The sequence below is a fragment of the Carcharhinus amblyrhynchos genome, chromosome 6, assembly GCF_965287045.1.
Source record: "Carcharhinus amblyrhynchos chromosome 6, sCarAmb.v2.hapA, whole genome shotgun sequence".
NCBI lineage: Eukaryota > Metazoa > Chordata > Chondrichthyes > Carcharhiniformes > Carcharhinidae > Carcharhinus > Carcharhinus amblyrhynchos.
Window position 1 is genome coordinate 21203087 of NC_137329.1, and position 16221 is coordinate 21219307.

The window sequence follows — 16221 nt, forward strand, 5'->3', positions numbered from 1 at the left end:
GTGCAAGTTATGGCTGAAACATGGCAGCTAATTTGCACACAGCAAGATCCCACAAACAGCAACACAGGAAATCTGTTCTAATGATGTTGGCTGAGGCATAATTATTAGCCAGAATGTCAGAGGACCCCTTTGCTCTTCCTTGTACACCACAGGATTGACTGTGTTGTTTAAACTAAATGGAAGGAACCCAATATGTTCAATATCTGCTGTCCCTATTTGACACAGGCACCTCAAAGGGGACCTGGGCAATGGCAGCACGGTAGCACAGTGGTTAGCACTGCTGCTTCACAGCTCCAGGGTCCTGGGTTCAATTCCCGGCTCGGGTCACTGTGTGTGTGGAGTTTGCACATTCTCCTTGTGTCTGGGTGGGTTTCCTCCAGGTACTCCTGTTTCCTCCCACAGTCCAAAGATGTGTGGGTTAGGTTGATTGGCCATGCTAAGAAATTGCCCCTTAGTGTCCAGGGATGTGTAGGTTAGAGGGATTAGTGGGTATAATGTGTGGAGATATGAGGGTAGGGCCTGGGTGGGATCATGTTTGGTGCAGACTTGATGGGCCGGAGGGCCTCTTTCTGCACTGTAGGGTTCTGTGATTCTGTGATTTTTCTGCTGTAAACTCAGTGCAAAGCAGTGAAACTCTAATTGGACCTGAACATGTTCAAGAAATGCGAGCTTGATTCTCAACTTGTCTCTGGTAAGAATCGGGCCTTCTCAATATTCCAGTCAGTTTTACTGACAACACTTCTGGGCAGGAGCTTCTGGCTGCACAATAGACCTTTGCATGCTCCATGGACTGCCCACTACGATTCCTGTGGCAAGCGGGACAGGAAAATTCTGCCCCATATTTGAGAAAACGATTACATTGCTGGGCCAGAAAAGGAAAAGAGAGATTGCTTTTACAGTCATTGAGTACAAACTTGGACAGAAAAATCTCTATTTTGAGTTGGCAATAATGTTACAGTTCCAGCAAAGGATCTCAAACAGCAATCTGCCTATTTTCAGCTATTATCCATTGTTTATTCTCTGCACCATTTTTTTAATTGGTTCATGGGATGTGGGCATCCCTGACTGGACCAGCATTTATCGCCTTGCCCTTAATTGGACTGGGTCTGAAGTCACATGTAGGCCGGACCAGATAGGGGTAGCAGATTTCCTTCCCTGAAGGACATTAATGATTTTTACAACAATCCATAATGATTTCATGGTCATCATTAGACTTTTAACTGCAGATTTTTACTGAATTCAAATTTCATCATCTGCAGTGGTGGGATTTGAACCGGGGCCTCCAGAGCATTACTGGATTTCTAGCCCAGTGACAATTCCACTATGCCACCACCTCAAGTATTAAACACTTAACGGGATTTACTTTATAATCACCCAAGTTCATTTCAATGGGTAACCTGTGTATAACAAATGAGAAGATATAGGCTAGATTTCTTAAATCTGTTTGGAAAGGAAAATGAAAATCCCTCTTTTGTTATTCCCTTCGTTTGAGTTCGCTGCACCACTGCCCTACTCTGAATTGATTATCTGTTCCTTTGATATCCTGCTGTTCCAATGACTTGCCTTCTCACCTTCTGGAATGCAAAGTTCTTTCAATGGTATTCCGTCTATCATTTCCAGGTTCAATAATACTCCCCTCACCTCTGTGTCTGAAGGTCACAAATTCACAAGAGTCGCCAGAGATTTAGGTCTAAATTCAAGCCTGCCACCCAATGTAGCACTGAAAGGGTGCTGCATTGTCAGAAATGCCATTTTTCAGAAGAGGCAATAAACATTAAATTGGTTTCCTTCTCAAATGGATTCAAAAAATCCACTGGCACAGTTAAAGGAGGACAAAGGTGTTGGGGGGGGGGGGGGTGGCGGGGGCGCTGACTCACCCAAAATAATTCTAAGTATCAAATTTGTGTAAAAACTGGAGTAAGCCCTGTTGTTTTTTTCAGTTTCAAAATGAATCTCCCACAATGTGTGCACTGTAGAGAGCACGAATGTAAATCTGTCCAAAAAGCTGTGAGTGGGACCTATTTTCCCTGGAGACGCCGGCAGCATAACGCTGAGTGGGCCATTGACCCTCTGACCCCACCCTCCCCCATGGCCCCATCGCTGGCCCTGCAAACATGTCCGGACTAGGTCAACCCCGCACCTCCCCCCGCCCCCCCCCAACCCTCAGCCCACCTCACTCCGCAGCCCTGATCTTGTGATTTCCCGCTCCCCCCTGGAAGCACCAACGTCCCCCCTGGCAACCCCCAACACCCCCAGCAGGCTGATTCCGCCCCCCCCACCAACCCCTCCCTAATGGCCTGCCCCCATTGCTGGCCTCCCTTCCTCTGTCACTCAGCCAAAATGCAGTGTGGCTTCAGGACTCCCCCGCCCCATGGGTTTCCCCTCCCCCATCCCCATTTTGCCTTGCCCCCATTAGGCCCACCTCCTTGGCCCTGCCCTATGTTTGGTGGGCAGTGCCAAGGTGCCCCCTGCGCATTGGCACTTTGCCCCTTCGGCAGTGCCAGGGACCCAGGTTGGCACTGCCAAGGTGACAGTGCCCAGGAGGCAACCCCTTGGCACCCTGCCCTCGATTTCTCCCTCTTTGCCCCAGTGGGGTCGTGCTGTCAGCTCCCCACAAGTGGGAAGCTAAAGTAATCCCTACTGGGATGAAACACTCCTGGCTGGTGTGGGGAGGGGGAACGGACTTCAGTCCCAGGCCCACTAATGATATTTACTTTTCATTACAGTTAGAATTTGCATAATTGGGGGTGGCACAGTGGTTAGCATTGCTGCCTCATAGTGCCAGAGACCCAGGTTCAATTCCAATCTTAGGTCACTGTCTGTGTGGAGTTTGCACATTCCCCCTATATCAGTGTGGGCTTCCTCCAGCTGCTCCGGTTTCCTCAAATCAAAGTCTTGCCTTTTCGCATGTTGCTAGTTTAAGAAATTTGATATTCAAGCTACCCAATTAACTGATTGACATTGTTAAAACAAGTTTGCCCCAAGATGTGCAAGTTAGGTTGATTGGCCATGGCAAATTGACCCTAATGCCAGGAGAATTAACAGAGTTAATATGAGGGAATGGGGCCTGGGTGGGATTGTTCTCAGTGCAGACTCGAAGGGACGAAAGGCCTCCTTTCTGCTCTGTAGGCATTCTATGATTCTACATTCACTGAAATAATGTTTGCAGCTCTGCACTGATTTCTGGCACGGAGCTGATGGCACTGGAATCCAGTGGCCGGAGATGTGTGGAGGCCGTGATGCCCAGCAGGGGGCCTGCAAAACAGCCTCTGCTAGAGTCTCCCAACCCACTGTGCTCCAAAAAGCAGCGCAGCAGGATGGGAGAATCAACCCATCTGATATCCTGGCCAACATTCACCCCAATCTAAACCATACTTAATACTAAACCAGTAATATTGGTGATTTATCTCAATACTTAGTGTGAGATGCCAAGAACGTAAGTAATAGAATCAGAAGTGGGTCATTTGGCACCTCACACCTGCTCCGCCATTCAACCAGGTCATATTGATCAGATTGTGGCTTTAAATCCACTTCCTTGCCTGTTGCCCATCACATTTGATTTCCTTGTAAATTGAAACTCTGCCTAACTAAGCCTTGAATATGTTTAATAAGCCACTGTTCTGTGGAAGGGAATTGCAAAGTTTAACAGCCCTCTGAGTGAGGAGATTCATCTAAATCTCAGTCTTCAATAAAAGACCCCTTATTTTGAAACTGTACCCCTGGTTCCACATCTCCCACAAGAAGAAACATGCTCTCAGCAGCGACCCTGTCAAGCCCACTCAAAATCGTACATGTTGCGTTAAATTCACCTCTCATTCTTCTAAATCTCAATGGGTATAGATCTGACCAGCTCATCTTTTCTTCATAAAACAGCCCCTTCATCCCAGGAATCAATCTATTGCATCTTTACTGAACAGCTAAATAAGGAGATGCAAATATACACAGACTGGCAATTGTGATTCCCTACCTAATAGCATGACAAGGAGTGTTTTTTTCCTGATGTGAAGTGCTTTGGGATATCCTGGGAGTTGAAAAGGTGCTACACAAAGTACTTCCTTACCCCTATCCAACGGTGCCCACTTTAATTCAATGATAACAGTCTTACCTCTGAGTCAGTGAGTCACGGGTTGGCTCTTAAATACCCTCTGAAGTAGTCAAACAAGCCAGTCAGTTTAAGGGCAATTAGGGATGGGCAGTAAATGCTGGCCCAGCCAGCAACACCCACATCTTATGAATGAATAAGAAAAAGGTCCCACTCGTGACTCAAGCATGCATTTTGGGCTGCGATTCCTGTGCAGTTCTGAGGATATGTTACTGCTTCTCGCTGATAATTTGGTGTTGCTCACATTGCTTTTTTCTAAATAACTCGGTTGCGATTGGAAACTCACCATGCAAGCAGTGCTAGCAAGCTGCCCTTGCCCACCGCCCCCTCCTCCTCCACATCACTCTAGCGCACCTTTTAATACTTTGGCAGCCAGTACAGCAGGTACCTTGGTATTCTGTTGCTCTGTTCTAAAGAAATCCCAATTAGTAACAATAACAAGGCTGTGCTTTCAGAGTGCTCCCATTAAAGTGAGTTAAAGAAGGAGGTTGTGTTTTGGTCAGTTAACAGGGTTTGATTTTTTATTAAACCTCACACTATCTGTACAGGTCTGTGAAAATACTAATGTTATAAATTAGTCCATAAAGCAAAGCTGAGCCTGAAATTGAAATCTCTGATGCATGGATATTAATATCAAATACATTATTAACCAGCCTGAGATAACAAAACCCTCCTGAATATTTTCTGTGCACTTTATAAACCAAATACATTGTTGACACGTCCAGTCAAGTATATACACAACCACTGCATTTTTATTACTGCCACTGCCTCTGACACAGAAAAACCTCTCCATTATTCTCATTAATTCACAGTGTGTCATCTTGCTCTTCTAAATGGACTTCACTCTTCCTCATCTGCCTCTTTCATCACATCACCTCATACCAAAGCTGAAATAATGAGTACATGCTATTTTTGTCCTCACTGAACAGTTGGAGACATGCATGAGGTTTTTGTTTACTTGTTCTTTGCCTGTTACATTAAGGGTGCAGATTGTCAGTAGTGCAATGTGAATATTTATACAGCAGAGGGCAATTGCCTAAGATGGATCAAGAATAGCAATGGCCACTCTGATTCAGGAAGTCGTGGGCTTGGATCTGACATGGGCATAATCTTAGTTGACAGAGTCGGTGCAGTACTGAGGGATATGCTGTATATTGGGTCAAAAATTAAAGCAAAGCCCCACCAGCACCCCTCACCCACTGACTCTGTCCACATTGCCTCGGAAAAGTAACCAGCATTATCAAGAACCCCACATACCCTGGACATTCTGTCTTCTACCTTCTTCTGAAGGAAAAAAGATACAAAAGTCTGAGGTCATGTACCAACCGACTCAAGAACAGCTTCTTCCCTGCTGCCATCAGGCTTCTGAATGGACCTACCATATATTAAAGGTCTTTGTCTACACCCTAACTAAAACACTATATTCTGCACCCTGTCCTTTTCCCCTCTGTACTCTATGAATGGTATGTTTTGTCCGTACAGCACACAAGAAACAATACTTTTCACTGTATGTTAATACATGTGACAATAATAAATCAAATCAAATCAGGTACAGGTAAAGGATTCCAAGGTATAATTTTGAAGATGAGAAGGGAAATGTTCTCTAGCATTTTGGCTGACATTTGTTCCTCAACCAGCATCAATAAATCAGTGAGGGCAGATGATCTGTCTGTTGTCACATTGCTGTTTGTGGGAGCTTGCTGTTTGTCACATGGTCACACTGTTTCTTACATTACAAAACGAAACACTCTTCAAAAGTACTTCATTGACTGTAAGGGTTTTGGGACATTTTAAAGCCACAAAAGGTTGTGACATCCTGATCCCATCTTTTAAATTATTAATCACTTCAAGGCAAATGATTGGAAGTGAGCAGTGTTTTGCCTTGGTGGATTTATTACTGTGAAAACCCAATTCATTCATTGTTGATGTATGGCCTTACACACAGTAACAGCTGCAGGCTGAATTTTTACCACTGTAGTGGGCTGGATCTCAAACAATGACAAGACAGGGAACAGGAATAAGATAGAAAATCTGATGAACTGGTGTGATGACAATAATCTCTCCATGTCAACAAAACAAAGGAGATTGTCGTCAATTTCAGGTGGTGGGGAACATGTCCCTGTCTACATCAATGGGGATAAAGTAGAAATGGTTGACAGCTGAATCTGATCTTTCACTGCTGCTTCACAGTGCCAGGGATCCGGGTTCGATTCCCGGCTTGGGTCAATGGCTGTGTGGAGTTTGCACATTCTCCCAGTGTCTGCATGGGTTTCCTACAACTCCAATGGTTTCCTCCCACATTCTGAACGACGTGCTGGTTAGGTACATTGATCTGAACAGGCATTGGACTGTGGCAACTAGAGGAATTTCACAGTAACTTCATTGCAGTGTTAATGTAAACCTTGCTTATGACTAATAAATAAACTTTACTTTTAATTTTTTATGAGCTTCAAGTTTTTAGGTGTCCCGATCACAACAACCTGTCCTAGTCCTCTCATGCCAACACTATAGTTAAGAAAGCGAACCAACACCTCTACTTTCTCTGAAGACTAAGGAAATTTGGCATGTCAGCTACGGCTCTCACCAACTTTTACAGATGCACCATAGAAAGCACTCTTTCTGGTTGTATCACATCTTGGTATGGCTCCTGCTCTGCCCAAGACCGCAAAAAACTATAAAGGGTCGTGAGTGAAGCGCAGTCCATCACACAAACCAGCCTCCCATCCATTGACCCTGTTTATACTTCCTGTTGCCTAGGAAAAGCAGCCAGCATAATTAAGAACCCTGTGCATCCCAGACATTCTCTCTTCCACCTTCGTCTGTCAGGAAAAAGGTACAAAAGTCTGAGCTCACACACCAACTGACTCAAGAACAGCTTCTTCCCTGCTGCCATCAGACCTCTGAATGGACTTACTTCGCACTAAGTTGATCTTTCTCTACACCCTAGCTATGACTGTAACACTACATTCTACACTCTGTCCTTTTGTTCGCTATGAACTGTATGCTTTGTCTATATACTGTGCAAGAAACAATGCTTTTCACTGTTTGCTAATACATGTGACAATAATAAATCAAATCAAAAATCAAATCAAAGGCTGGGTTAGTATATACTAGTGCCAAGTGTCAAGCTATATGCCTAGCTTAGGTCTATTTTTCTCAACTTTACTGATGCGCTCAAAGCTCACACTTCACTGGGTCACTGTACATTCAAAACTACTTAATATTTCCCAGCGCTTGCATTGAGAATTCTTCAGTTTCATCCAAGGAATGTGCTAAGAGACAATGTCTGAGCCAGCAGATAGACTGAGGCCAGGTAGAAGACATTTTGGTGCAGCGCAGTTATCGGATAAGGGAGACACAGGAGGATCCAATTGATTGAAAGGTCAATGACCTGAAACATTATCTATGTTTCTCTCTCCACAGATGCTGCCAGACCTGCTGAGTAGTTCCATATTTTCTGATTTCATTTCAGATTTCCAGCCTCTGCAGCATTTTGATTAGCTCTATATTGTCCAGGGATTCCAATCCATTATTGAATATAAATATAGGCTTTTTTATTTACAGTCTGGGACATCCATTTAAACAGCTTTTCAGCGTGTTGGTATATGAATGAATGGGTGAATGTGTTGGTGGGTAAGGGGATAGGGTGGGTGAGACAAATGGTTAAGGGGGTAGGTTAACAGGTGGGTAGGCGAGCAGATTGGCAGGTAAATAGGATGTTCAGCGGTAGAGTTACTCAGAGTGAGACTTGGATTTTCCTATAAAACATTTCTTCGGTAACTATCGGGGTAAATAATTTGGAATGGCCACATTCTCCAACTCTAGCTGAAGAGAGTCCTCGGGAGCAGTGGAATTGCCCATCAGAAGTTGAATCTTTCTGGGATATTCCAACAGAATCAGAACATTGGGACTCCCAAGGGTTCCCAACGCATATCCAGGAGGGTATATCCAGTCCGATCATAAGAGATTGGAAGATCTGTTAAGGGGACACAATATGATCAAGCAAACTAGAGATCCAATGACTTTTCAAATACAATTGTTTGATCACGTCCCATGTCCAGTTTCATTTGTGTTTTTTTCAATGGAAGACTTACGAAAGAAAAAGGTACCTCACCAGAGAATACGGGGGCACTTCTCCCATCCTGCTGTGCTAATCTTTTAGTGCAGTGGGCCGGGAGAATCACATTGCTAGCCTTCCTCCAACCCCGACCAGACCCCAATACAGAGTGGCAGTGGAACCCCCCCCACTCTCACCGACCGCTCCTAGGCCCTGCCCTCAATTGGCCCAACCCCATTGGCACTGCCCCATGCCTGGGCATGGACACTTTGCCCCTTGGGCAGTGCAAGGGGGCATACAATGGCATGGGCAGTGCCAGCTCAGTGCCAGCACCCCCTCTGCCACCCAACCCCCACGGGATCTGATTGCACGTCCCCTTCACTCCAGTGGGGTCGGGCCTGTAGCTTCCCAAAAGTGGGGAGCTATAGTAATCTCCACTGGAGTGAAACAATTGGCCGATTCATGGGATTCCCGCGAGTGTTCGTGCCTCACTTGCATCTCCCAGGCCCAGATTTCCGGCAGTGTCTGCATTTAGCATACTATTTAAATGCTATTAGGGGGTCTGGGACTAAATTCTCCAGGCCTGCTAGAATCTCCCAACCAGCCAGATTTCCTTCCTTAAAGGACACCAGTGAACCACATGGGTTTTTACAACAATTGACAGTTGTTTCATTGTCTTTAGTGGACTCTTAATTCCAGATTTTTTTTATTGAATTCAGACTCCACCATCTGCCAGTAACCACAATGAAGTGTTTACTCCAACTGTTTTGTCTGGAAACACCATTCATTTATTGACCTCACATATTGTTATCCCCAAACCGAAAGCAAGCTGAAATTTCCTAATTCCTGACCTTACATTGCCCTCGAACAATCTTGGCTCCAAATGGATCGGGGCACCTTAATGCAAAAAGAGCAAAAGCAAAAATGGAACCCCCACCCCCATGGGACAGAAACCACTGTCCTCCAAACCCCAGGGCACAGAGAGATAAGTGCATGCATGATTGTGCCTTCTACTGTGAGCAGCTGGCTTTCTGGCTAGCTTAGGCCCCACCTCCCTCCCCTTACTGGTAGAAAACAGGTTGTGAATCATTTTTTGCACTAAGTAGTGTAATATTTAATTTGTGGCCTCACTGAAAAACATGGATTTAAAACTCTCCCTTTCTCACACTTGTTCGGCACTTAGACTTTTTTTTGGTAAGATCGCCTCCGTTGAGATAGGGGCTGAGTTGCGGATACTGCAGTACATCAGAGAGAGGTAAAATTACCTGGACACTTTTTACTAGGAGTCAGTCACACCGCTCAGATAGGGCCGACTGAGTTGGCTAGTGGTCAGGAATCGGAGGGCATGACTGCAGTGAGGCAGGTAAGGGGATCAGGAAGGTAGAAGTAGAGGAGATTCAGCCCTTGCAGTTGTCCAACAAGTTTAAGGTTCTTGCAGCCTGTGTGGATAAGAGCTGGAGCTGCACGGTAGATGTACAGGAAGGCATTCAAGTGTGGGAGTTAATAAGATTGTTGTAGAATAGGGAACAGTAGTTAGAGAGATGGACACAGTTCTCTACACCAAGAGCACGATTGTATCTGGCTGTGCTGCCTGCCCAATACCAGGATAGGGGATATCTGCTCAAGGTTGGAGAGGAGCTTTCAGGGAAGGATCCAGTTTTGGTGTTCCTTGTGGGTACCAATAACATAGAGCGGTTGAAGAAAGAGGTTCTGCTCTGTTCATTAAGGTGTCATTAGCACAGTAACAAGAGATGACCTTAGCTTGAAGGAGCAAGATGTAGAAACAGTTTGGGTAGAAATAAGAAACAGGCAAGGTAAGAGGTCACTTGTGGGAGCAGTTGATAGACCCCTAACAGTAGTTACATAGGCAGAGTATACAGAAAGAAATGAATGGAGTGTGGAAAGAAGTACTGTAATATTAATGGATAACTTCAATTTAAGTGTAGGTAGAGTGCAGACTGTGGAAAACAAGTTCATACAGTATATCTGGGACAATTTCTTGGAGCAGGAAGTTCTAGACCAACCAGGGAGCAGGCTATTCTGGACCTGGTAATGAGCAATGAGAAAGGATTAACCAATAAGCTTGGTAAAGGAGCTTCTAGGCATCAGTGATCATAACATGATGGAATTTCATCATAGAGTAGGATCATTATAGAATTCCTATAGTGCAAAAGGAGGCCATTTGGCCCAAAAAGCCTGCACTGACTCACTGATAACAATCCCAACCAGGCCTTATCCCATAACCCCACATATTTACCTTGTTAATTCCCATCTTGGGTCACTAGAGGGCAATTTAGCATGGTCAATCAACCTAACCTACATATCTTTAGAGTGTGGGAGGAAACCGAAGCACCCAGAGGAAACCCATCCAGACACGGGAAGAATGTGCAAACTTCACACAGGCACTAACTTGAGGCCAGAATTGAACCTGGGTCCCTAGCGCTGTGAGGCAGTAATGCTAACCACTGTGCTACCGTGTTGCCCACAGTCAGGTTGAAGGGGCTAAGTGTGCACCTATGACTAGTGTTTTATACCTGAATATGGATATGATCTCACTGAAGTAAATTGGGAAAGTAATTTAGAAGGTAGGACAGTAGAAACACAGTGGCTGACTTTTAAGGAGATATTTAATAACCCTCAGCAAAGATTTATTCCTGTGAAAAGGAAAGATTCTTTGAGAAGGATGCATCATGCATGGCTGAACAAGAAAGCTAAGGATAGCATCAAATTGAAAGAATACTAGGCAAATCTGCAAAGATTAGTGGCAGGTCAGAGTTCAGATAGATTTCGAATCAGCAAAGAATGTCAAAGAAAATAATGAAGAAGGAGAATGTAGGAGAATGAGAAAGCTGGTTAGTAATCTGAAACCAGATACTAGCAGTTCCTACAAGCATTTAATTGGAAAAGAGTAAATAGATCTTCAGACACAGAGCCTGCAATCTTCCGGCCAAAGCATGTCATTAATATTTAAATTGGCTCTCCTTCGCACCGGCGAAACACGGCTGGGAAATGGCTTTGGGCACGAGGTCAGTTCACGACCAGTGCGAAAGCCTCACACACTGTCTTCCCTGCTTGCAAGTAACACTCGCACCACACAAGTGCCAGGTTATGACAATGTCCAACAAGAGAGAACTTAACCGTTGCCCCTTGACATTCAATGGTATTACCATCACTGAAACCCTTCTAGCAATATCCCGGGGGTTACCATTGAACTGGATAAATACTGTGGCTACACGAACAGATCAATGGCAAGAAATCCTGCAGTGGCTAACTCACCTTCTGACTCCCCAAAGTCCATCCATCATCTACAAGGCAGAAGTCGGGAGCGTAATGGAATTTTCTCTACTTGCCTGGATGGGTGCAGCTCCAACAACACTTAAGGAACTTCACGCCATCCAGAACAAAGCAGTCCACTTGATCCTCCCACAAACATTCACTCTTCCCACCAATGATGTACAATGGCAGCAGCATGCATCATCTACACGATGCACTGCACAAACTCACCAAGGCTCCAGGCAAATGACCACTACAAAGGCAGCAGACATATGAGAAATCACCACCTGCAAGTTCCCCTCCTAGTCACTCATCATCTTGACTTGGAACTATATCACCGTTTCTTCTCTGTTACTGGGTCAAAATCCTGGAACTCCCTCCCTAATAGCACTGTCGGTGTACCTACACCATGTGGACTGCCTGATTCAAGGAGGCAGCTCATCACCTCCTTCTCCAGAGCAACTACAGGTGGGCAATAAATGCTGGCTTAGCCAGCTAAACCCATGTCCCATAAATTAATTTTTAAAAATATTGGTTTAGTAAGTTTTGGAGTGCCATAGGGATCAGTGCTGGGGCCTCAACTATTTATAACCCACATATATGATTTGGATGAAGGGATAACTAATTCTGCCACTGACACAAAAGTAGTTAGGCAGTTGAGTTGTCAGGAAGAGGTAGATTGGGTGATTTTATCATTTTTTTCTCAGTGCTGGGTGGACTTGAAACTGGGAGAGTTTCAGGTCCATTTTTGGGTGTGTTTTCAGTCCTCTCCCCCCACCTCCCCTGCTTTCCATATGTAATCTGCCTGCAAAAATATCGACGAGCCTGTTGTCTGCTGCAGAAGCCTGTGGGTGGAGCTTATTGTGCCCGAAAGCCTGTAGAGGGAGGTAGTGCGCATGTGCAGGCCTCTGATACTGCACGTGTGCATTAGCAGCAGCAGGGGTCTGACAGAAAAGGGAGCTGTTAGGTCCTTGCTAATTCAAGCTGCCTGAAGCAGCTCCCCCCCACCACAATCGTGGGGGCCTGTGGCCCGAGGTACAGCCCTCACCAACCCCTCCCACCCCCCACTGCCCAGACCGACAGCAGAACCCCCCTCGCTCACCAATCACAGACTTGCCACCCTCCCCCCATCAATACCTTCGGAGTGGTAGCGGGCCCCCTCACCTTCCTTCCTCCCCACTGATCGATGTAGAGTAGCAATGGGCTCCTCTCCTCATTAGCCCCTCCTCCCATTAACCCCTCCCCATTTGCCGCACCCCTGGCCCAACTGGCCCCATCCCCATTAACCGTGCCCCTGCACCGTCGATGAGCATTGCCCAGGTGTCAGGGTGGCATTGCCTAAGGGGCACCCCTCCCCCTTACCCTCGGGCTCCCCGGGGCAGCTTCAATGGCCTCCAGTTCCACTGCTCCCTGTTCGTGTCTATTCCTCGTTGGCGCAAGCCTTTCCTGGCGAGGTCATAAAGGGGGGCAGGCCTGGACGATTGAACACTGGGCTCGCTAAGCAGATGTAAAATAACACGACAGGAAATTGGAATTCGTTAACCTGCCTCTCGCCCATTTTTGGTGAGTGGCTGACTGCACCGGAAATCCGGTGCTTGTGAAATGGTGCTGGCCGCGAAAATGGGCGCCAATGTTGCTAAGTGCTTTACCCTGACTTTACCACCACGCTCAGAGAGTCTGCAAAGAGAAATAAACAGGTTAAGTGACTGGAAAAAAATTGACAGATGGTGTATAATGTAGGAGAATGTGAACATGTCCACTTTGGCAGGAAGAATAGAAACACAATGTAGTATTTAAGTTGAGATAGATTGCAAAACTCTGGCACAGAGAGATCCGGGTGCCCTGGTGCACGAATCACAAAAAGTTAGCATGCGGGGTACAACAAGTGATTCGGAGGGCAAATGGAATATTGGTGTTCATTGCGAAGAGAATGGAATATAAAAGTTGGGAAGTTTTAGTGCAGCGGTACAGGGCCTTGGTGAGACCATATCTGGAGTACTGTGTTCAGTTCCAGTCTCCATATTTGAAAAAAAGTTATTTTCGCATTAGAAACAGTTCATGGAAGTTCACTTGACTCATTCCTGGGCTGAGGAACTTAGAAGAAGGAATGATTTTATTGAAACATATTCATCCTGAGGAAACTTGATAGGGTAGGTACTGAGCGGATGTTTCCACTGGTGGTAGAACTGGAAACTAGAACTGGGTGGCACTGTGGCACAATGGTTAGCACTGTTGCTTCACAGCACCAGGTACCCAGGTTCGGATTCCTTGTTTGGATCACTGTCTGTGTGGAGTTTGCATGTTCTACCCATGTCTGTGTGGGGTTTTCCAGGTGCTCCAGTTTCCTCCCACAGTCCAAAGATGTACAGGTTAGGGGGATTGGCCATGCTAAATTGTGCATTAGTGTCAAAGAGATTAATAGGGTAAATATGTGGTGTTGTAAGGATAGGGCCTGAGTGGAATCATTGTTGGTGCAGACTTGATGGGCTGAATGGCCACCTTCTGCACTGTATTGATTTTATGATTCTAACTCGAGGTCGCAGTTCAAGAATAAGAGGCCTCCCTTTTAAGATGGAAGTGAAGAGAATTGTTTTTGATCGTCATTAGTGTGTGGAATTATTTTCCCTAGAAAGCAGTAGAGGATGGATTAATGAATTAATTCACAGCAGTGTTAGATTTTTGACAGACGAGGGAGTCGAGGGTTATGGGGGGCACACAGGAAAGTTGAATTGAGACCACAACCTGATCAGCCATGACCTTATTGAATGGCAGAGCAGGTTTGAAGGGCTGGATGGCCTTTTCCTGCTCCTAAGTCCTATTGTGCTACGTTACAAACGTGTCAAAGGCAAATCCTATATAATTAGATTGACTGAGTTTTTTGGTGAGATAACAGATATTTTATGAGGGCTGTATATGGACTTTCAACAGGCATTTGATCACTTTCTCTTCTTTTTCCCATTTGCTCTTGGGATGTCCGGGTTGCCGAGAAGGCCAGCATTCATTGCCTATGCTTAACTGACTTGAGAAGGTGGCAGTGAGCCATCCTCTTGAACTGTGGCATCTATCTTGTGTAGTTGCAGCCACAATACCGTTAGTTCCAGGGATTTGTGAAGGAATGACAATAAACTTCCACGTCAGGACAGTGTGTGTCCTGGAAGGCAACCTGCAGGTGGTGGGGTACTCATGCACCTGCTGCCCTGGTCCTTCCACATGGTAGAGATCACGGGTTTGGAAAGTGCTACTGAAGGAGCCTTGGTGAGTTTCTGAAATAAATCTTACAGTTGGTACACTCTACTGTGTTGTGCACTGATGGTGGGGGGAGTGAATGTTTAAGGTGGTGGTTGGGGGATGTTGATGAAGTGCGCTTCTTTGTTTTGCTTGGTGTTACAGAATCATAGAATAGTTTACAAGGGATCCTTGCGACCCATGGAACCAATGTCTAATTTCTGCAATAGGATAATCCACTCGGCACATCTGGGTGAAGATGGTTATGAATGTTCCAGCCTGACCTTTTGAACTGATTTTGTGTCCATTATTACAAAAATACTCCAGTTGAGGTCAAACCAGGGTTTTACAAAAGTTCGCCATGACTTCCTTGTTTTTGTATCCAATACCTCTATTTATTTATGTCACAAGTAGGCTTACATTAACGCTGCAATGAAGTGAAAATCCCCCTGTTTGGGTACACTCGGGGAGAATTTAGCACGGCCAATGCACCTAACCAGCACATCTTTTGGACAGTGGGGGGAAACCAGAGCACTCAGAGGAAATCCATGCAGACATGGGAAAAACGTGCAGACTCCGCACAGTCACCCAAGGTTGGAATTGAATCCAGATCCCTGGTGTTGTGAGGCAGCAATGCTAACCATTGTGCCATCATGCTGCCCCGATGTAAAGCCCAAGATCACAGATGCCTTTATAACCAGCTGGACGCCAACTAAACCGAGAAGATTGATAACCCCAGTATGTACCTGCTGGACCATGTTTTCCCAATCCTAAATCTCCTTCAGGCCAGAAATTTGATGCATTTTTGTTCAACTCTGGCAATTACAGTATCGTACCAGTGTGAGTATGTACACCATGAATATATCAGTGCAGAAGAATGCACAGTGTTTCAGTGTATGAAAATAGGAGCTGGGAATAATTTATCATTATTGCCTCTGAGTATTTCCATCATGCTTTGAAATAAATAACATGAGTTTGCTATTAATAAATATTTGGTATGCTTTTTCTAGCCATAATGCTGCAGGGAATAAGGTTCGACAGAAAGGGGAGTGTGAATTACAGAAAAGTAAAGATTTGCAAGTGGACCCTTCAATTAAAGTACATGAACTTGAATTTCAGCAATTTCTTGAGAGGTAATAATTCCAACAGCCATGAAGAAGATTCCTGATATGTTGCTTGTGAGTGTGTGTGAGCGAATGATTGAACTTTTACCTTCATTGGCTCATCTTCATACTAAGGTGCACCTTATTAGAATGGAATTGATTTTGCAGAGATTATTTTCTGTTCCAACGTGTGCATAATTACCCAGAATTTGCAAGAGTTGGGCCATTTACCAAGTTCAGCAGGTAATTGGGAAGGCAAACGGAATATTCACTTTTATTCCAAAGGGAATTGAGTATAAAAGTAGGAAGCAGAAACAAAATCACAGCAAGTCTGACAGCATCTGTGGTGAGAGAATAGAATCAACGTTTCTACAGATTATAGAGTCATGGAGTCATAGAGGTCTTTGATTGCCACAAAAAAGCCAGACATTGGCCATTTTCATGACCGATCTGATCTGCTA

General features: G+C 45.1%; 1 protein-coding gene across 3 annotated transcripts in view; it reads left to right on the forward strand.

The window, feature by feature from the left end:
• The window catches only part of LOC145343740 (doublecortin domain-containing protein 1-like), a 469487-nt gene that overhangs the window by 370063 nt on the left and 83203 nt on the right, over positions 1-16221 (forward strand). For all 3 annotated transcript variants that reach the window (XM_080190005.1, XM_080190008.1, XM_080190007.1), the window contains one exon: positions 15668-15790. In XM_080190005.1, the coding sequence (XP_080046131.1) occupies positions 15668-15790 (123 nt within the window). The remainder of the gene's footprint in view (positions 1-15667; positions 15791-16221) is intronic.